The 21,587-nt window shown below is 34.4% G+C and overlaps 1 protein-coding gene across 4 annotated transcripts; it reads left to right on the forward strand.

Annotated features, from left to right (window-relative positions):
* Positions 1-2,400: 2,400 nt before the first annotated feature.
* Positions 2,401-21,207, forward strand: LOC110633985 (dnaJ homolog subfamily C GRV2). 4 transcript variants are annotated; one of them, XM_021782838.2, is made up of 22 exons: positions 2,401-3,265; positions 4,090-4,323; positions 4,537-4,624; positions 4,726-4,934; positions 5,150-5,251; positions 5,363-5,425; positions 5,619-7,820; positions 7,940-8,302; positions 8,680-8,820; positions 9,709-10,101; positions 10,231-10,725; positions 11,685-11,908; positions 12,012-12,356; positions 14,595-14,889; positions 16,209-16,664; positions 16,736-17,078; positions 17,159-17,502; positions 17,586-18,050; positions 18,416-18,540; positions 19,171-19,294; positions 20,396-20,464; positions 20,737-21,207. In XM_021782838.2, the coding sequence occupies exons 1-22, from the start codon at positions 2,819-2,821 to the stop codon at positions 20,941-20,943; spliced, it is 7,734 nt and encodes a 2,577-aa protein (XP_021638530.2). In that variant the 5' UTR covers positions 2,401-2,818; the 3' UTR covers positions 20,944-21,207. The 4 variants fall into 4 exon arrangements, with proteins under 4 accessions (XP_021638530.2, XP_021638532.2, XP_021638534.2 ...); XM_021782840.2 differs by lacking the exons at positions 2,401-3,265; positions 4,090-4,323; positions 4,537-4,624 and having other exon boundaries at positions 4,797-4,934; positions 5,140-5,251; XM_021782842.2 differs by lacking the exons at positions 2,401-3,265; positions 4,090-4,323; positions 4,537-4,624 and having other exon boundaries at positions 4,812-4,934; positions 5,178-5,251.
* The last annotated feature ends 380 nt before the right edge of the window (positions 21,208-21,587 follow it).

The following is a 21,587-nucleotide window of genomic DNA, read 5'->3' on the forward strand; positions in this document are numbered from 1 at the left end:
ATATATATATATATATATATATATATATATATATATATATATATATATATATATATACTCTAAACATGCCTTGTATGTATTGTAATTTAATATTTTTATATATAACTTTTTATTAATTTTTATATAATATAATATTATTATAATATATTGATTATTATTATTATGATAATATAATAATTTTTCTTTTTTCTATTATATGACATCTATATTATATGTGCAATTATAACTTTTAGATTAAGTTAATAAAAATAAAAATATATTGATAAATATAATTTTATATAAGTAAAATTTATTATGAAAATTTTATTATTATAATATAATTTTATAATCAGTGTTTTATAAATATATGAATTTAACCATTGTTATTTTGTTAGATCATATATTTTTGTGTTAATTTTTTTTTTAATAATGAAGTTTTGGTTTTATCAAAACTAATTAGCTTTTAGTATTTTATAATTTTTATAAAATATAAATAATTAGCATGGAAAATCTAAACTTTTTTCAACTAATTTAAGAGTTTATATACATATAAAATAATAAAATAAATAAATTTAGTTTAGTTTCATATAATGTTAATTTTTTTTATTTATAATTTTTTTCAATTTGATTTTTAATTTTGTTTGCTAAAATTATTTGTAAATATTCATATCAATAAGTATTAATATTATTTATTTTTATTTCATATATAATATTTTACATAATTTCATATTTTCTAGAGAAAGACTTTAAAATAAGATTTATAAATATATTAATAAATTATTTATAAATAATTAATTAATAATTAAAATTTTCTTTTCATATAAAAATAAAAAATTTATGCTAATAGAATAAAAAACAATAATATTAGTATATTACTACTTTTAATTGGAATAATTATAAAAAAAATGTATAAATAATTATTTGGTTTATGATAAAATATTTTATTAAACTAACTTACTTTATTAAATTAACTTATAATATATTTTTAAATTAAATTTTTTATAATTATTTTTTTAAATGTTAATGTCAAATTTCAATAAACTGAAATTGTTAAATTAAAATAAATAAAAATTCTATTAAATAAGTTAATATTTGTATTCATATAAAAATTAAATTTTTTAAAATTAAATCAATTTATATTTATATTTAAATATAAATTTATTAAATTAAAATAATAATTCTAATTCAAATTATGATTTTCAATTTTTTTTTATGTGTATTCACTATTTGTCAAGTTATGATAAAATTATAGTATTAAAAAATAAAAAAAATTAATATATATTTTTTATATGTATGTATATTTATATTTTTAAACTTTTAATGATATATTGATTTTATTATTAAATTCAAGCTCAACATATTATATTAATTATTAAATTTTTGAATATTATATATATTTATGTATTTAAATATTTTTTTTATATATAAATTGTTTTATATGTGTAGTTATATATTATTTAAAAATTTTAAATTCATATAATTTTATTATATATTACATATAATAATTAAATTTTTTTTTATAAATTAACAAATATGAATTTCTTTATAATTTTTTTCCATCAATAAATATACTAATTCAATAATTAAGAATTTTAGAAGTGTATCTATAATTAAAAATATAAATTTATTTTATATAAAATATTTTTTAATGAATTTATAAGAAATTAAATTAAAAGAAAATTTAAAATATTAATAAAAGAATTTTTATGTTTAACTGATAAAAATTAAATTTTTTTATTTTTTTAAATAAATTTACATATTATTATATTAAAATACTTTTTATATAAATAATTATAATCAAGATAGAGATAAAAATTTATTAGAATTCGTTAAAAAAGTTATTTATATAATAACATATTTTTTATTTTTATAAATAATATAAATTATGTAAGTATTTTTATAAAATTATATTATAATAAAAATTTAATTAAGTAAAATTTAAATACAACTAAAAATTTTATATTTATATAAATTTTAACATTATATAGACAATTATAAAAGTTTTAAATATATATCAAATTTAATATTAAATTAAATAATAAAAATATATAATTATAAATAATATAAATAATAAAAAAAATTTAAATAAAGTCAATATTTCTTTCTCTTCAAATATTTATAAAAAACAAAAATCAAATAATAATAAATAAAAAATAATTTTAAAAATAAAATTAATATATTCTATAATTTATAGATAATTTACCTGTTATCAATTATAATTTTAATAAATTCACCAAACAGCTTAATTATCTATCAGATAACCATCAATTATATCTTAAATCAAATACTTTTACAATTATTAATGTTAATTATTATTACTAGAAAATTTTATAGTAATTTAATAAAGTTACCTTCGAATTATGCAAAGCTGTGTAATTATCTCCAAACATGCCAGGTCATCAAAAATCACCAGATTAAAACTCACCCACAGGTGACGCAAACCGTTCTTCCTCCCGCCTGACAGTGAGGTCGCCGAAACACCACGCCGCCAGAGCACCAGCTTCCTCTTCCTTCAAAGAAAATCTCTATTCTTCGATGTTCATATCCAATCCTTCCCTTGAGATCCTTAATTTTCTTTCCTTGATTTTTTAAATGATTTTCATGTCAATTCGATTAGGCCTAGCTTCTTCTGTTGCGATCGATCCAATCCTAGTGGCGAATCGCTAATTACGGCCGAAAACTGGGTGCGAATCAGTCGCGGTCTCACCCCCAACCCGGCGTGGGACTTTGGTTCTTTATCCGCTCCAACAATGCCCCTCGCACCCATACCCTTCACTACCTAGAACAACACCACCAACAATCCGTGACCCGTCACGCACTCGATCAATCCCGCCCTCCAATGGAACCTTCTAGTAATCCTTCTTCTTCTTCTTCTTCTCCTCCTCCTGCCAATTCTGCGCCTCCCCTTCAGGAAGAGCCTGAGTACCTTGCCCGATACCTCGTCGTCAAGCACTCCTGGCGGGGTCGATACAAGCGTATTCTGTGTATTTCTAATGTTTCGATTATTACTTTGGACCCTAATACGCTCTCCGTCACCAACTCTTACGATGTAGGGAGAGATTTCGAAGGTGCTTCTCCGATTATTGGACGCGATGAGAATTCGAATGAGTTCAATTTGAGTGTTAGGACTGATGGGAAAGGAAAATTCAAGGCGATTAAGTTTTCGTCTAGGTATAGGGCTAGTATTCTTACTGAGTTGCATAGAATACGCTGGAATAGGTTAAGTGCTGTGGCGGAGTTTCCGGTGATGCATCTTAGGAGAAGGAATGGCGAGTGGGTTCCTCTTGTAAGTGCCTTTTTCAATTTCAGTTGCAGTCTTAGTTGTTAAGTATTAGACTTTCTTTGATATTGCTCTGTGTTTGACTATCGTGATTTGTTCTGTTCCTGCATTTTTTTTTTCATGAGCGGCTATGGTGTATCTGGAATTGAAAATTTTCGGAGTGACTCATATCGTAAAGATGTTACTTTTAAGCAAATAGTAAGCTAGATTTTTAAAGTAGTATTCAGTAGTATAACAATCTTCAAATTTGTCTGGACGGACAGTTATCTCCTTCATTAATCTTTTATTTTTATTACTTTATTTATTTTTTTTTTTTTAAGAGCAATGGTTCACTAACTAGGCATCATTCTTCATTCCCTTCATAAGGGAACAATCATACAAAACCTCTTCTTTTCTTCTAAACTCAAAAAGGTCTCTACTCATGGTTTCCAAGAACTTTTATGTATGACGTGCTACTTGCAAATCACAGTACTAATACTAATGTAAGCCTTACACTCAATTAAGTCTTAATTCCAAGTTAGTGTCAGCTAGCTGCATTATTTTGATCCACTTTACTCAGTTTTAGAGCTATCACTTCAGAAAGATTTAGGGTTGTGAAATCTTCTTTTAACTACTTGCCCCATGTCATCCCAAGTCTACCCTTTCTAATTGCAGTGCTTATAATACCTAATTTAACCAATTATTTATCAAAGATGAGGGGAAAAAACCAAACCTTATTGAAATGGTTCCTACATATAAAGGGCTAGTTGTATCACCTTTTCTTACTTCTATCTACGAGTTGTATATTACCCTTTTCAAACTACTGATTTACTAATTGTTTACTTGTACAGAAATTGAAAGTTACTTATGTTGGGGTTGAACTGGTTGAATCAAAAACTGGGGATCTACGCTGGTGCTTGGATTTTAGAGACATGAAATCCCCTGCTGTCATTCTTCTTTCTGATGCCTATGGAAAGAAAGCAAGCGATTATGGAGGTTTTGTTCTTTGCCCTTCATATGGAAGAAAGTCTAAAGCTTTCCAAGCTTCTTCAGGGACCACCAACACAGCAATCATCTCGAACTTGGTAAGAATTGCATCTTCAATAATTAAATCCATAATTTCATGCTGATGTATATTGGAACTATTTTAAGTATTTGCTTGAAGTTGCACTTTTGCTCCATTCTCTCCCTCTTTTTATAAATAATTGCTGTATTGTGTTCGTGTGCCTATTTGATAATTTTACTGCTGTAGAACATAGTTTGCACTGACACTAATTACCTTGAATGTGCTTTTGCAGACTAAAACTGCCAAGTCAATGGTTGGGGTATCACTATCTGTGGACAGTTCTCAAACCCTGAGTATAGTGGAGTATATCAAGCAGCGGGGTAGCTAATAGCTATTTATGAACACTTTGTTACTCTTTCTATCCTCTTTTTTTTCATTGTTTATATTTTAATTAATTATGTAATTATTTGTTAAAATTCAGCAAAGGAGGCAGTTGGAGCAGAGGAAACCCCTTATGGGGGTTGGTCTGTAACAAGGTTGCGTTCTGCTGCTCATGGAACTCTAAATGTTCCTGGATTGAGTTTAGGAATTGGCCCAAGAGGTGGACTTGGAGATCACGGTGATGCTGTCTCTCGTCAACTCATTCTAACTAAGTTTTCACTTGTTGAAAGGCGCCCGGAAAACTATGAAGTAAGTTGATGAAAAATTACACAATGTGGGGATTCAGGTAGATTCTAGAATAGCTGCTACATTATGCTTGCCTTGTCTGAGACTGAGATGTCAACCTTATTTGTTGTGTGAATTGAAAATGATAAAGCTTTATTTCAGATGTATTTAATGTATATATAGCGATGTGTACATGTATTACATATCAATTGCTGAGAATCTTCATTAGATGTCTGCAGGCAGTTATTGTTCGTCCTTTATCTGCAGTAAGCTTGCTTGTTCGATTTGCTGAGGAGCCTCAAATGTTTGCTATTGAGTACAATGATGGATGCCCTATCCACGTGAGCATTGATCTCCAACACCCCCCCCCCCCCCCCTTTCTCTCTCTCTCTCTCTCTCAAATTTAGATTTACTATGGCATAAAGTTTCTAATATTTATAGCTTGAATATAGGTTTATGCAAGCACGTCTCGTGATAGCTTACTTGCTGCAGTTCGGGATGTGTTGCAAACAGAAGTAGGTATATCTGTTCCCTGTTGGTGATTGATAGGCTTTATAACCATAAAAGTAGATGGAAATATGAAGCTGCAAGTCATCATATTTGCCATGTTGTCTTTTGATGAACCCTCTATTTATCATTTAGTACAAATGCTTGTTGGGGGCAGTTTAATGTGTTGTTGACTTTTGGGTCTACCATCTACTTATGCAGGGTCAGATCCCAGTACCAATATTACCTAGGTTGACTATGCCTGGTCATTGTATTGATCCACCTTGTGGGAGAGTTCATTTATTAGTAGGACCACAACGTCCTACTGCTGACATGGAAAGTGCATCCATGCATTTGAAACACTTAGCTGCAGCTGCTAAAGATGCTGTTGCTGAAGGTGGATCAATTCCTGGTTCAAGAGCTAAATTGTGGCGTAGAATAAGGGAGTTCAATGCTTGTATTCCATATAGTGGAGTTCCTCCTAATATTGAAGTGCCTGAGGTCACCTTGATGGCCTTGATTACGATGCTTCCTGCTACACCAAATCTTCCTCCAGAGTCTCCTCCCTTGCCACCTCCTTCTCCTAAAGCAGCTGCAACAGTGATGGGTTTCATTGCATGTTTACGTAGATTATTGGCTTCAAGAAGTGCAGCTTCACATGTGATGTCTTTTCCTGCTGCTGTTGGAAGAATAATGGGTTTGCTTAGAAATGGTTCTGAGGGTGTAGCAGCTGAAGCTGCAGGACTTGTTGCAGCTCTTATTGGTGGTGGTCCAATGGATCCTAGTTTATTAACAGATTCTAAAGGAGAGCGGCATGCCACAATAATGCACACGAAGTCTGTCTTGTTTGCTCATAATAGTTATGTTATTATCCTTGCTAACCGATTGAAACCCATGTCTGTATCTCCTTTATTGTCAATGGCTGTTGTTGAAGTTCTTGAGGCTATGATATGTGAACCACATGGTGAAACTACACAATACACAGTTTTTGTTGAATTGTTACGACAGGTAGCTGGTTTGCGGCGCCGATTATTCGCATTGTTTGCACATCCTGCTGAAAGTGTAAGGGAAACAGTTGCTGTGATCATGCGTACAATTGCAGAAGAAGATGCAATTGCAGCAGAATCCATGCGTGATGCTTCTTTGCGTGATGGTGCTTTGCTGAGGCATCTATTGCATGCTTTTTACCTTCCTGCTGGTGAGCGTCGAGAGGTTAGTCGACAACTTGTAGCTCTTTGGGCTGATTCCTATCAACCAGCTTTAGATCTGTTGTCTAGGGCTCTGCCTCCTGGGCTTGTTGCTTATTTGCATACTCGCTCTGATGGAGTTCAACTTGAAGATGCAAATCAAGAAGGATCACTGATTAGTAGGAGACAGAGACGTTTACTTCAGCAGCGGAGAGGTCATTCTGGGAGAGGAATTACATCTCAAGATCCTGTTAATTATGAAGTTGGTGATCCAGTGAGGCAGGTGAATGCTGGTGGTCTTAAAGGATCTGAAAACTATCAAAAATCTGCCATGGATCCACTTTCTGGACAACCTTCCACTCTTCACACAGTTGAAAATTTGACCTGTGATACTCATGTAGGGGTTTTGCAAAATGAACATTCACCTGTTTCAGCTGATAGACCTTCAACCAGTATACATGAGACAGCAGAACCAGATGTCTCTAATTCAGTTGACTCTGATTCTCATGTGGCTGGTTTCCAGAACACAGGCCCTCCAGCTCCTGCACAGGTTGTTGTGGAGAATACACCTGTGGGTTCTGGTCGGCTACTCTGTAATTGGCATGAATTTTGGCGAGCATTTAGCCTTGATCACAATCGTGCAGATCTGATCTGGAATGAGCGCACAAGGCAAGAACTGAGGGAGGGTTTGCAGGCTGAGGTTCATAAACTTGATGTTGAGAAGGAGCGTACTGAAGATATTGTTCCAGGAGGGGTGACAGTAGAGATGATGACTGGGCAAGATAGTGTGCCACAGATATCTTGGAACTATTCAGAGTTCTCTGTGAGTTATCCAAGCTTGTCCAAAGAAGTATGTGTAGGTCAATATTATCTGCGTTTGCTGCTTGATAGTGGTAGCAGTGGCAGGGCACAGGATTTTCCACTGCGTGATCCAGTAGCTTTCTTTAGGGCACTCTATCATCGATTTTTATGTGATGCAGACACAGGTCTTACCGTAGATGGTGCTGTTCCTGATGAACTGGGTGCATCGGATGATTGGTGTGATATGGGAAGATTAGATGGTTTTGGGGGATGCGGAGGCTTTTCAGTAAGGGAGCTTTGTGCAAGAGCAATGACCATTGTCTATGAACAACATTACTTGATGATAGGTCCTTTTGAGGGTACTGCACACATTACAGTTCTTTTAGATAGGACAGATGATAGAGCTTTGAGGCACCGCCTTCTCCTCCTTTTGAAGGTATATTAGTCTATTGTTATTTTGCTTGTTCATCATTTTGAAGGTGATCCATAATCTTTTGATTCTCTTCTTTTCCCTGTACCATCCATCTATTTTAATTTGTGGGGCTTTGCCTGCAGGTTTTAATGAAGGTTTTGTCTAATGTGGAGGCTTGTGTTTTGGTTGGAGGGTGTGTATTGGCTGTTGATTTGCTGACAGTGGTTCATGAAGCTTCAGAAAGAACTGCTATCCCATTACAATCTAATTTATTAGCTGCTACTGCCTTCATGGAGCCACTTAAAGAATGGATGTTTATTGAGAAGGATGGTGCACAAGTTGGACCTGTCGAGAAGGATGCAATCAGAAGGTTTTGGTCAAAGAAAGGAATTGAATGGACAACAAAGTGCTGGGCGTCTGGAATGGTGGAGTGGAAGAGATTGCGTGATATCCGTGAACTTCGTTGGGCATTAGCTGTTCGTGTTCCAGTCCTCACATCGTCTCAGGTAGGTATCACTGAGGCATCTTGATGCTGATCTTTATTGTGGTTGCTGTCTGTAGCCAGATTAGCATCAAATGTACTTGCAGCTCTTATCTTGTTTGGTGGTTGTCTGTTCAATTGTGATTTGGAAAATTTTAAATATAAATTATAACCTTCAGTTAGCTGGTTCCTTTCTAATATTTGAATATTTTTGTTGAGGGGTTTGTAGATTATTGGTTTTAGAATCACTGCTTTGTGCATAGGCAACAAATCTGCTCAGTTCATGTGTTTCTTTTTGTCACATTCTGTTAAATTATGTCCCTATTCTATTGTTTTCTTCTTCGTCTCCTTCAATTTTTTTATCTTTCATGATTTCTATTGATTGGGGGATATTTTATATAGGTAGGAGATGCAGCCTTGTCCATATTACATAGCATGGTAGCTGCTCATTCCGACTTGGATGATGCTGGGGAGATAGTTACCCCAACACCAAGGGTAAAGCGTATCCTTTCAAGTCCTCGCTGCCTTCCACATATTGCACAGGTAATTTTTTGAGATATCCCCCCTAAATGCTACTTCAGTCCTAGTCGCAGTGGTAGAGTAAGGAATATTTATCAATAGAAAATTAACTCAAGTAAGAACAATATAGAAACTGTGATTGATTGTATTAGAGTAATACAAAGGTTTGATAGACTTTCAGCACAATACAACCCTTCGGAAATACAATTCCATTAATGGCTTCCACTATATAATAGAAATAAAAGACAAAAAAAGGAGATAAAAGAAAGACAAAAATGGCTGGTGATCCAACCCCTAGGATGACTCCCGTGCAGATAACAATTCTGCCCAATATTACCCAATTCTTCCAGAATGCCTTCTGCTCTATTCTTCATCCCCTATATTCTGTTTTGCTCCCATTACAGTAACTGCTCTCAGCCACGTGTTCCTTCCTCCATATTTCTCTCCAACGTCCATTTCCAGCTGTGTAGTACTCTCCTTGTCTCTTCCTTCCTCCTTCTAGTATAAACTTTGAATGGTCTTGGGCCAGTAAGAGTAATAGCACCTGGGCCTGCTGAAACAAAAACATCTCTGTCACGCAGCCATCATCTATTTAAGCATGCATCTGTACGCATGTTTGTATTAATGCTTCTGTGATGCAATTGGGGAGTTGCTAAGTTTTTTATGAGATTGGAATTTGGTGTCGTTATTTTTAGTCAACTTTGGAAGACTTCTAAGATGTGCATGCATATTATAAAGAATAAGGAGTTTGGTATGTGTAGCAACCTTTTCATTTTCTTATATCTGATTGAATGAATACTAGTTTCCATAGAGAATAATGTCATTTTCCTTTTTAAGAAGTTGATTTCCTTCTCATTTTAACCATTAATTCACAAAGTTACTCCCTTATTTATTATCCGCTTGTTCTCATAGGCTATGCTTTCTGGGGAACCGAGTATTGTGGAGGCTGCTGCAGCATTGCTGAAGGCTGTTGTTACCAGAAATCCCAAGGCCATGGTACGTCTTTACAGCACAGGGGCATTCTATTTTGCCCTATCATACCCTGGATCCAATCTGCTTTCCATTGCACAACTGTTTGCTGTGACTCATGTCCATCAAGCATTCCATGGTGGTGAAGAAGCTGCTGTTTCTTCATCATTGCCTCTTGCAAAACGCAGCGTGTTGGGTGGGATTCTTCCTGAATCTTTGCTGTATGTACTGGAGCGTAGTGGTCCAGCTGCTTTTACTGCTGCAATGGTTTCAGATTCTGATACTCCAGAGATTATATGGACACACAAAATGCGAGCAGAAAATCTGATTCGTCAGGTCGGTAACTTTGAATGAGGCATATGCTGTATGTGCCTCATTGTTTTGTGGTCTCGTGTTTATGGAAAGGATATGAACTGGCATTTATACTGTACTCCTGACATCATTTACTCCTTTCCTGTCCACTAGGTTTTGCAGCATCTGGGTGATTTTCCCCAGAAGTTGTCACAGCACTGTCATTCTTTATATGAGTATGCCCCTATGCCACCTGTGACATACCCAGAGCTTAGAGATGAGATGTGGTGTCACCGATATTATCTTCGAAACTTGTGTGATGAGATTCGCTTTCCAAATTGGCCAATTGTTGAACATGTTGAGTTTCTGCAATCATTATTGGTAATGTGGCGTGAAGAGTTGACACGGAGACCTATGGATCTTTCTGAAGAAGATGCTTGCAGAATATTAGAGATATCACCAGAAGATGTCTCAAGTGAAGATGCCAAAAAGAAGTATTCTTTTGAGACTTCTGAGGATATAACTAGCATATCAAAGCAGATTGAGAATATTGATGAAGAAAAACTCAAGCGACAATATAGGAAACTTGCTATGAAATACCATCCTGACAAGAACCCTGAGGGAAGGGAGAAGTTTCTTGCTGTGCAGAAAGCCTATGAACGCCTTCAGGTATTTGAACGCAAGCTCAGTAGTAATTTACAGGATACATAAAATTCGCTCTACATAGACATACATGGTCATTACTTTGAGATTATTGGCAGCATATATTGTGTGAAGGCTGTGGATGGAGTAATTTCTTCATCTTCGAGCTTTAGTAACTGTAGGTTTGATTTCCTGATAGATCTATATTTGGCATTTTTACTCATTCGTGATGTTGGTTCATTAGTCTTTCATATTTCCTCCTCCATCATCCCTTTTTATAAATGTAACATAAGTACAAGCACAAATATGCACAAACAAAGGAGGATGTGTAAGATAAAAGTGTATGTGCATGTGTTTGGGTGAATGCAGGCAGGCATATATTTGCTGATCAGGAGATTCATTCTTAATATGTGCTTTCTCATGCAGCAATAGTATCTAGGTTGCTTGTACTTGTGAACTCATGTTGAAAAGTGATATGGAATGGTATCAAAATATTTTATCTTGGAAGGATATTTTTGTTGTGGAACATTCAGATTTCAGGACGTGACATGCTGTTTCATATTTTACCCAAGGTTAGCTGAGGTGCCGTGCTTTGGTATGTGGAACAAAAATTGAAATGTATGATGTCCTTGCCTTGAAATATGGTATTTTGGGGATAGGTTTCTTTGAGTCTCTTGGTGCAAATCCAATGTAAAACATTTCTTAGGATTGTATGTATATGAAATATATGCAAAATGCCATGCTGGAAAGAAATAAAAATGACCACAATGATTTCTGATATCCAAGAAGTACAATAAATTAGTTTGTTCTACAACATTTGACTGTTCAGACTTCAGACAGTTAATGATCAATAATCCGGATCAAGTGATCCAGATTGCAAATAGCTAGGGGTTGATTGTTTTCTAGTAACACTGGTTATTAAATTATGTGTTTCAGCTTCTTGCTGTGGTTTGCTAATTATTTCATACATGTATTATTATTTGTAGGCTACCATGCAAGGCTTGCAAGGTCCTCAGCCTTGGAGGTTACTGCTTTTATTGAAAGGACAGTGCATCTTATACCGAAGATACGGGAATGTGCTGGAGCCTTTTAAATATGCTGGCTATCCCATGTTGCTTAATGCGGTTACTGTGGACAATGATGACAACAATTTTCTTTCTTCTGATAGAGCACACTTGCTTGTTGCAGCATCAGAGCTTACTTGGCTGACGTACATACTCTTACTGCTATTTTCCTTCTCCTTTCATTTCTTTTTCTAACTAAGATAGATAGAGATTTGACAGGCTTTACTTCTTTTTATTGCTGATATTTAGGTGTGCATCTTCTTCATTAAACGGTGAGGAGCTTGTAAGGGATGGAGGGATACAACTCCTTGCAACTCTTCTTTCTCGTTGTATGTGTGTAGTTCAGCCAACTACTTCTGCAAGTGAACCATCTGCTATTATTGTTACAAATGTGATGCGAACCTTTTCTGTTTTGAGTCAGTTTGAGAGTGCCAGGGTTGAGATGCTTGAATTATCTGGACTAGTTGATGACATTGTGCACTGCACTGAACTTGAGCTTGTACCTGAAGCTGTTGATGCTGCCCTCCAGACTATTGCACATGTTTCCGTATCCTCTGGATTGCAAGATGCCTTATTGAAGGCAGGTGTGCTTTGGTAAGTAATCTGTTTCTTGTTTCTCTTTCTTTTACCCATTTTTCTTTGTATATATGTTGTTGTCACTCTATGCTTATTTTGAAATAGCTCCATGATCACTTGCATTAATCATACGGTAAACTCCTTTAGTGCCTTTAATTTGCATTTGATCATTCTATTTGGACTATTGCATAATTTCAAATGCACAACTTGGTATTCTTAATGCCTTGTAATGTGAAATTTTTTATTTTGATACATTTAATTCTGAGCTCGCCTTTTGTTAATAGGAGTGCAAGATTTGCTTCTGATTTCTCCTGTATCTATCCTTCCCTACCCAGATTCATGTGGAGTTTATTGACATTCTGATAACAAGTTAATTTTGAACTCATAAGTCATGGATTTAAATTGCTGTAGTGACCATTTTCGTGGGTAACAAAAACAGGCTTTGTAAAAGCCGTAATGTAGTAATGGCCTATTGCTATGCAGGTTTTTTTTTTTTTTTTAATTGCAAACTTCATAAAATGAATAGATATTTAAAGATATAATTAAAACTAAAATATACAACTAAATAATAAGCATAAATACATCAATTAAAGATATTAAATCCATTATTCTTAGATATCATTAGCATTAATTAATTTAAAATTAAAAAATTAGGTATATAGTAAAGAACTAACTTTATTACGACTAGCAACTTAACATGGTATATTAGCCAAGTGTAGCTTCAATCGAGTTATTTCTCTAGTAATTTCTTCCACAAAAATTGCAAGTCATTTTCCCTTTTTTCCTATTGGGGTGGCAAACTTCCATCCAATGTCATCGCTTGATTTATCAAGACCTCCTTGAGGCATTTTCAAACTCTAGGGATCAAACTCGTTGTTGAGAAAAGTATGAAGGTGAAACATCCCACGCTTGTGGGATCTGAAGAGGGTTGATATATGCAGCCTTACCCTTGCTTTACAAAGGCTGTTTCCGTGGTTTGAATTTGTAACCTCTAGGTCACAAATGAAGAAACTTTACCATTGCACCAAAGTTACCCTCTCACTGTGGAGAAAAGTGCATATGCTCAAAATCATTTCCAAATTAAGTTTCATAACATAACAGTGCAAAGTATCATCAAATTTGAAAATATGAACTTAATTAATAAATTATAAATTAATTTTTTAAAATTCAAAAACAGATTTATTTATTTATTTTCTTTAATTACAGCATATATCTTTGAGATTTATGTATTTTTACCCATCCATTAAATTGACTTACTTATGCATTAGGTATAATAATTAAGGTAATCATGTAATTTAAAATTTAAGTTTTAAACTTACCATTTAATATGTTAAAATTAATTTCAAAATACTATATTTTTTATAAAAGAAATCAGGATTATTTGTTTTCTTAAAATTTGCCTTGTCCAAGCGTAAATTTATACTTGGCAAACATTATTGAATTTGAAGCCTAAAACTTTATTTGATGTTATGTTCTAATTACTTGTATATTTTACTAAAAATAATTCTGAAAATAGATAAAAATTAGGAAAAAAAAAAAACAATAACCTATAGATTGGACAAATTAGTACTTTATACTAGAAAATTCATCAACCACCTAGCGTAAATCATAATTTTCTTCACCAAATGAGCAAATGACCAACAAGACAAATTACTCACTCTTTGCAAAAGATGGATGTAGAACTATAGATTAATTGCTCTCCATCAAAATCATAATTCTCAGCTCAAGAAATGAAGATGAAAATATGAGGATTTGTAGAGATGGAAAATTTGAGAGGGAGTCTTTGGAGAAGTGCAGACTACTGACACACTTTACAAAATATGGATATGAAGCTATCTCTGTACAATAAAAGAAAGAGCAGATTCTCTGCTTTATGATAACATTGGTTACCTTTAAGTAACGGGTAGTAACGGTTGATACCAGTCCCAAAATTTTATACTTGTTAGTTATAGAAACCTGTAAATAATGGCCGTTAATTAAATTGCATTTCAAACTAGCTTTATTTATCTTTTAGCTAAATTTCTTTTCATAAGCCTGCATATTGGACCTGCAGTTCCTATTATTTTGTTAAAATATCTAGGCATGGATAAATTATACAGTTACACAAGCAATTAGATTATCACCAAGCTGTTGTATCTTTGGTTCTAGTTTGCAATACATATTGAAGATATGGTTTAGGTTGAAATTTTATGCTGCTTGTTTAGATTCTCATATTAAATAGTTTTTGTTATTATATCTAAATCTGGTTTCCTTTAGGTACCTCTTGCCATTATTGCTTCAGTATGACTCAACAGCTGAAGAATCTGACAAGATGGAGTCGCATGGTGTTGGTTCTAGTGTTCAAATTGCCAAAAATATGCATGCTGTTCGAGCATCTCAGGCATTGTCTAGACTTAGTGGTCTGTGCACTGATGGGAGTTCAACACCTTATAATGCTGCTGCTGCTGATGCGCTTCGAGCTTTGCTAACTCCTAAACTTGCAAGCATGTTGAAACACCAATTACCAAAAGACTTGCTATCCAAATTAAACACGAATTTGGAGTCTCCAGAGGTAAATTCTATCAATGTTTTAGCAATAGAAATGCTCATGCTTATGAAATTTTTTAGTATGTCCATTAATATGCTTCAATGGCATTTTGTGGTACAAATACTTTGGAGTTTTAGGTAAGGGCCCTTGATGAGTTGATACATAGGTTTTTTTTTTTTTTGGCGGGGGTGTGGTTTGGAGGTGGTGGTGGGGGGAGTGAATAAACAAAGCACCTATCTGGTAGTTTTTGAGAATCAAAGATGAAGTCTTATAAATACGAATAGGTCTTCAAAGGGGTGAGAAGATAGAAGGAAATTTTGAATAGTGAGGGTTAGATTCTTTGTTCTGTTGCATGCTTATAATATTGGTAAAAGCCATTATACATTCAGGAGGACCATGGATTTAAATTGCAGTTGCAGCCATGGCTGCATTTGCAGTCGCAAATGATTTATATAACGGTAATGACCTATTGTTAAGCTTTTTTTTTTTTTGAAAAATGAGTTTTTAGGAGGTTGTTGATTATCTTTACTTTGATTTTGGGAGCTTTGATCATTAGCTTGATAATATTGATACTAAAAATAACTATGCAGTTTTATTTGATGTTAATTTGCAATTACTTGTGTATTTTACTAAAAATGATGTTGAAAATAGTTCAAATTTAGGAAAAAAAAATCTATAAATTAGGCAAACTAATGCTTGATAGTATAAATTTCATAAGCCTAGCATAAGGGATAATTTTCTTCAACAACTGAGCAAAAACACCAAAAACAAAGACGAATAACTTATCCGTTGCAAAATATGGATGTAAAAGTGTGATTAATTGCTCTCCTTCACTCCTAATAAACGTTCACTAATTTATGATTTTAGCTCAAGAAGTGAAAGATTTGTAAAATATGGAAAGTTTGAGATGAAAAGTTGAGAGAAACAGAAGAGGAACCCTAGAAACCAGAAAGAAATAAGTTGTTTGCCTCTCTATTCCAAAATAAAAAGCATCCCAGGTGAGTAATGGCCGTTACCGTCATGTAATTGCCATTACACCTGCAAATTTTTATATGCCATTATTTTATGTATATAATGGTAACGGGAGCCTTCAAAACTTGTATTTAATGGCCGTTATTTAAAATCATGCTCAGGAGTTATTGATTGTTACTAATGAAGAAACATAATATGTTTTTGAATCTATTGCATGTTAGATATTCTTCTTTTACTTGATCAATTGGTAACAGTACTCTTACTGTTACTAATTGGGTTGCTTGGACAGTTTTGTTATAGCTGCAAGAGTGATTATTTTGATTCAATTATTCATAAAAATTATTTGATTTATTAAATGCTTGTGGCTGTAGATTATATGGAACTCTTCAACACGAGCAGAACTATTGAAATTTGTTGATAAGCAACGTGCTAGTGTGGGGCCTGATGGTTCATATGACTTGAATGATTCACAAATCTTTTCATATGAAGCACTATCGAAAGAAATTTTTGTTGGTGATGTTTACTTGAGGGTCTATAATGATCAGCCGGATTTTGAGATTAGTGAACCAGAAGCATTTTGTGTTGCTCTAATTGATTTCATATCATTTCTAGTTCGCAACCAATATCCTGTAGTTTCTGATGCTCAAAGTAAACTTAGTTCCAGTATCTCCTCACCTGAGACATCAGAGATCCAAAATGATACCACTGATGTATCTATAAATGGATATGCGCCTGATGATTCATCAGCAGTCTCAGATGGAAAATCATCAGACGATGAAGAGTTGAAACTGGTCAAAAACCTTAAATTGGGATTGACTGCACTTAAGGTACATTTTTCCCTTCTGCTTATCAAATTGTGATGACCCTATGTATCTGACACTTCTTTTATAATTGACAGAACTTGCTGACGAGTAATCCAAATTTGGCATCTGTATTTTCTTCCAAAGAGAAGCTCCTACCTCTCTTTGAATGCCTTTCTGTGCCCATTGCATCAGACAGCAACATTCTTCAACTCTGCCTTGTTGTTCTTTCTCTCTTGACCACATATGCTCCTTGCTTGGAGGCTATGGTTGCAGATGGATCTAGTCTCCTTTTACTTCAAATGCTTCGCTCTGCTCCAAGTTGCCGTGAAGAGGCACTTCATGTTCTTTATGCTTTGGCAAGCACTCCAGAACTTGCTTGGGCAGCTGCCAAGCATGGGGGAGTGGTGTACATTCTGGAACTTCTTTTGCCTTTGCAAAGTAAGGGTTTTTTACTTTATCCTTTCTGTTTGATTATTTCAGGATAGAATCTCATCAATTATATAAATGGTAATGTGCAGAAGATATTCCGTTACAGCAGAGAGCGGCAGCAGCCTCATTATTGGGGAAGCTTGTTGGGCAGCCAATGCATGGACCCAGAGTTGCTATTACATTGGCAAGATTTCTTCCAGATGGCTTAGTATCAGTTATTAGGGATGGCCCTGGTGAGGCTGTTGTATCTGTGATTGAACAGACAACAGAAACACCAGAGCTTGTTTGGACCCCTGCAATGGCAGCATCTTTGTCTGCTCAAATTGCTACAATGGCATCAGACTTGTACCGTGAACAGATGAAAGGCCGTGTTGTTGATTGGGATGTTCCAGAGCAGGCATCTGGACAACAGGAAATGCGAGATGAGCCACAGGTAGATTTATTATGTGCTGCTTCCAGACTATAATGTCTTCATATGCTAGGATTATGGGAACTCAAAATTTCATGGTTATGCAGGTTGGTGGAATCTACGTTAGGCTGTTTCTTAAGGATCCTAAGTTTCCTCTTAGAAATCCAAAGAGATTCTTGGAAGGGCTACTGGATCAATATTTGTCCTCCATTGCTGCCTCACATTATGACACACAACCTATGGATCCTGAGCTTCCTTTACTTCTTTCTGCTGCTTTGGTTTCATTATTGCGAGTGCACCCTGCACTTGCAGATCATGTTGGGTATCTTGGATATGTGCCCAAACTTGTAGCTGCTGTAGCATATGAGGCAAGGCGAGAAACGATGTCATCAGAGGAGGTGAAACACGGCAACTATGCTGGAAAAACATATGAATCTGATGATGGCTCTACTCCGCCTGCACAAACTCCACAGGAACGTGTGCGCCTTAGTTGTTTGCGTGTCCTACATCAACTTGCTGCGAGTACGATATGTGCTGAGGCCATGGCTGCAACTAGCGTAGGAACACCTCAGGTGTGTTTTTTGTAATGCTTTCATCTCCTGAAATTCATTTTCTGATGACAATGCTAAGATGGTTAGTCTTGATCCAGGTAGGGGGCTGTCAGGGGTCAACAGTCAACACGTGTGCATAGGAGTTGTTTGAATGCTGTTTGATGACTATTGGTTCTTATTTCATTTTGATATTATCATATTTATTATTCCAAATTCTGTGCGCATTTGCATGTTTGTGAGCGCGCGCATGGTGTGTGCGAGAGAGTGAGTGAGAGAATCTGTGGTTTATTAATTCATATTGTCAATTATGATTTAAAATATTATCACTTTTTTTGGCTTGATATGCATCCAATGTCCCACTGCTTACTCCCGTTATTTCGTTTCAGGTTGTTCCACTTCTAATGAAAGCTATAGGATGGCAAGGTGGAAGCATACTTGCTCTTGAGACACTAAAACGTGTTGTAGTTGCTGGAAATCGTGCACGGGATGCACTAGTTGCACAAGGACTTAAGTAAGTTTTTTGCCCTCTTGGAACTAATTTACTGATCAGAATGCTTTCTGTTGCAAATGGGCTTTGATCTGCTCTTGATCTGCACCTTTCTGATGCAAGTTCGATTGAAACCTGGTTCCTTGTAAAATTGTGTATTGCATAAACCAAGAAGTACTTTCTGATGATGTATATAGATACCAGATAAAAAAATTGGTTTTTTCCTTTTTAATTAAGTCAGAATTTTTCTATAAACATTTGTAAGCAGAAAACAAGTTCATAAACGGGATGCTGGAGAATTCAAAGGGCACATAGCAAACATATTCAAGAATAAATCAATCTTGAGAGGCCACGTATTAATTAGTGAAGGTGGCTAAACATAGAACACTGGGAACTTCTTAAAATTTGGGAAAGTGTTGCTAAAATGTTGAAATAATTTTGTTATCCTTAGTAAAACTTTGCATTTGCATTTCCAAAAATAAAAAATAAAAAGAGGATCTTGTTAGTTTGGTCCCTAGAAATTGTGATCTTGCAAATAATGGCTAAGGTGGCTTCATTTTGCAAATGTTAAATTTTATGTGATGCATGGCCTATGTTATATAAATTGAAAATTTTTCTTTCTAATATTGGAGCAAATTTGATTGAATGATACAGAGTTGGCCTTGTGGAAGTACTTCTTGGCATTCTTGATTGGAGAGCTGGTGGAAGGAATGGACTATGCTCTCAGATGAATTGGAATGAATCAGAAGCATCTATCGGCAGAGTACTTGCAATTGAGGTCAGAATTTTTTGCAGTCATAATTGTTATTTATATTTTTTCTGTATGCCAGCCAGGCTTTGTGGCTATCCTGTTTGATTTCAATCACCAGCAGTCCACAGACATTTTCAATTCTTCTGTTAAATTTTGTAGGTCAGAATTCTGTTTGAATTTATTGAATGTCATCATATTCTTTTTGATTCAATTTAAACTTCCTTATAGATATATATATACTCTTTGGGTTATGTATATTATTATCATACTCTTGGATGCACGTGTGTTTTTAATCTCAATGAAGGAACTAAAGTTAGATATTTTTTTTCCTCGGCACACCAAATTGCTGGTCCATGAATGATGAAACATCATCTCTGGTAGTTAAACAATTTTATTATTTTTTTTCCATGTACTCTAAGAAATTTCTGACCGGCCATGTTAGATGACAGTGAATGTTGGGCACTGAAGGAGTCGTATGTGCCTAAGATAAGAGTTGCGGAGATGAGAATATTAAGGTGGATGAGTGGTCATACTAGACTAGATAAAATTCGTAGTGAGAGTATTAGAGAAAAGGTAGGAGTGATGCTAATTGAGATAAGTTGAGAGAAGGAAGATTGAGATGGTTTGATCATGTGAAGCATAGACATACGGAGTCTCCAGTTAGGCAAGTAGAGCACTTTAGGTAGAGGATAGAAAGAAAAGAAGGAGTAGACCTAAACTGACTTGGAGAAGAGTAGTACAACATGATCTAGAAGTATTATACATTTTCGAGGATTTAACCCAAAATCATTTAAAATAGAGAAAGAGAATATATATAGCCGGCCCCAAATTCTTGGGATAAAGGCTTAGTTGAGTTGAGTTGAGTTGTACTCTAAGAAATTTCTGCTTTTTATGCGGGACAAACTCGTTCAAAATCATTCAAATACAAGAGGCAATGTAGTAGTTATATATTTTGCAATATGACGATGTTTTTTCCTTGTTCTTCTTTTATTCATTTCCTAATTGCTTTATGTTGTATGTACAAAATATGTGAAAAATGTTTTTTTTTTCCCCCTTGATTTTAAGGTTATTTCATGCTTTTCTTTTTAAATTTGCAAAATTACTTGACATGATTATGCTACTGGCCAGGTTTTGCATGCATTTGCAACGGAAGGAGCACATTGTAATAAAGTGCGTGAGATATTAAACGCCTCTGATGTAAGTGACAATATATTCTTTTCCTCAAGTATCATATTTTGAAAGTACTGTTCTTGGCTGTTGAAGTACCACTCTTAATGCCTATGCTTGCAATCATTCATCTTGAAGTTATTATCATATGCGAGTGCACATCATTGATTTTCAACTTTGCTATTTAATAGCCGCTGCAGTTAAATACACTAATTTTCCTATGCAGTGGACTATAGTAATTGTTAAACATTTGTTTCCTATGCTGAGATGAGAGTACCATTGGCTGTTATGCCCATTTACAGGTCTGGAGCGCTTATAAAGACCAGAAACATGATCTCTTCCTTCCTTCAAGTGCCCAATCTGCTGCTGCAGGGGTTGCTGGTTTAATCGAGAATTCTTCGTCTAGGCTGACATATGCCCTGACAGCTCCACCGTCGCAACCTGGTCAAGCAAGACCGCCTGCACCTACAACATTTAACTCGAATGGCAAGCAGGATCTGTTCTCATAGGAGCGGAAGAATTAATTGACTCAGTAGTTTAGAAAGCGTTATACCTATCTCATCCGTATAGTCTACTGTACAGCTTTGTTACCTTTTTAATTCACTTACATGCACACCTGGGGCTTGAGTTTGACAACTGAGGCAGCATTTGCAATTTTTCCAGAAAATTTAAGGGGAATTATTTTTCATGTATAGGGCTACTTAAAACATTTGTATATTTATTCGGCCTATTGCCCTATTTGTTATAAATAGGTGAGGTGATTTTTGTGTGAATCAATCGTTGCCTTCTTTTTCATTTTAATCACGAAATTAAATTTAATTTCTTTCAATTACATTTTAATATATGGGATTCACATACTAAGGTTTGTACATTATATACAATCCCTATATTACATATTTCCTTGACCTAATTATAATAAATTATATTAGCAAAAAATGTTTGTAGAATAATGTAGTTATTATAATTAAGAAAATATAAATAAATAAAATATATATTTTTTATAAATTAAATAATATAATAAATTTTAAATAACCTAAATCAGAAAAAAAGTACATAAATAAATTAGCAATAAATGTTGTGATTGACACTTTATATGCTGTTGAATCAAATAGCAATAATATTTGATTTGAAAATAGGAACTTTGGAATGCAAG

Source organism: Hevea brasiliensis, chromosome 11 (assembly GCF_030052815.1).
Source record: "Hevea brasiliensis isolate MT/VB/25A 57/8 chromosome 11, ASM3005281v1, whole genome shotgun sequence".
Classification (NCBI taxonomy): domain Eukaryota; kingdom Viridiplantae; phylum Streptophyta; class Magnoliopsida; order Malpighiales; family Euphorbiaceae; genus Hevea; species Hevea brasiliensis.

Coding starts and splice junctions, on each gene's coding strand:
- LOC110633985 (XM_021782838.2), top strand. CDS start 2,819: ATGGAACCTTCTAGTAATCCTTCTTCTTCTTCTTCTTCTCCTCCTCCT. Junction 7,821..7,939: donor GCCTTCTCCTCCTTTTGAAG/GTATATTAGTCT, acceptor CTTTGCCTGCAG/GTTTTAATGAAGGTTTTGTC. Junction 11,909..12,011: donor TCAGAGCTTACTTGGCTGAC/GTACATACTCTT, acceptor GCTGATATTTAG/GTGTGCATCTTCTTCATTAA.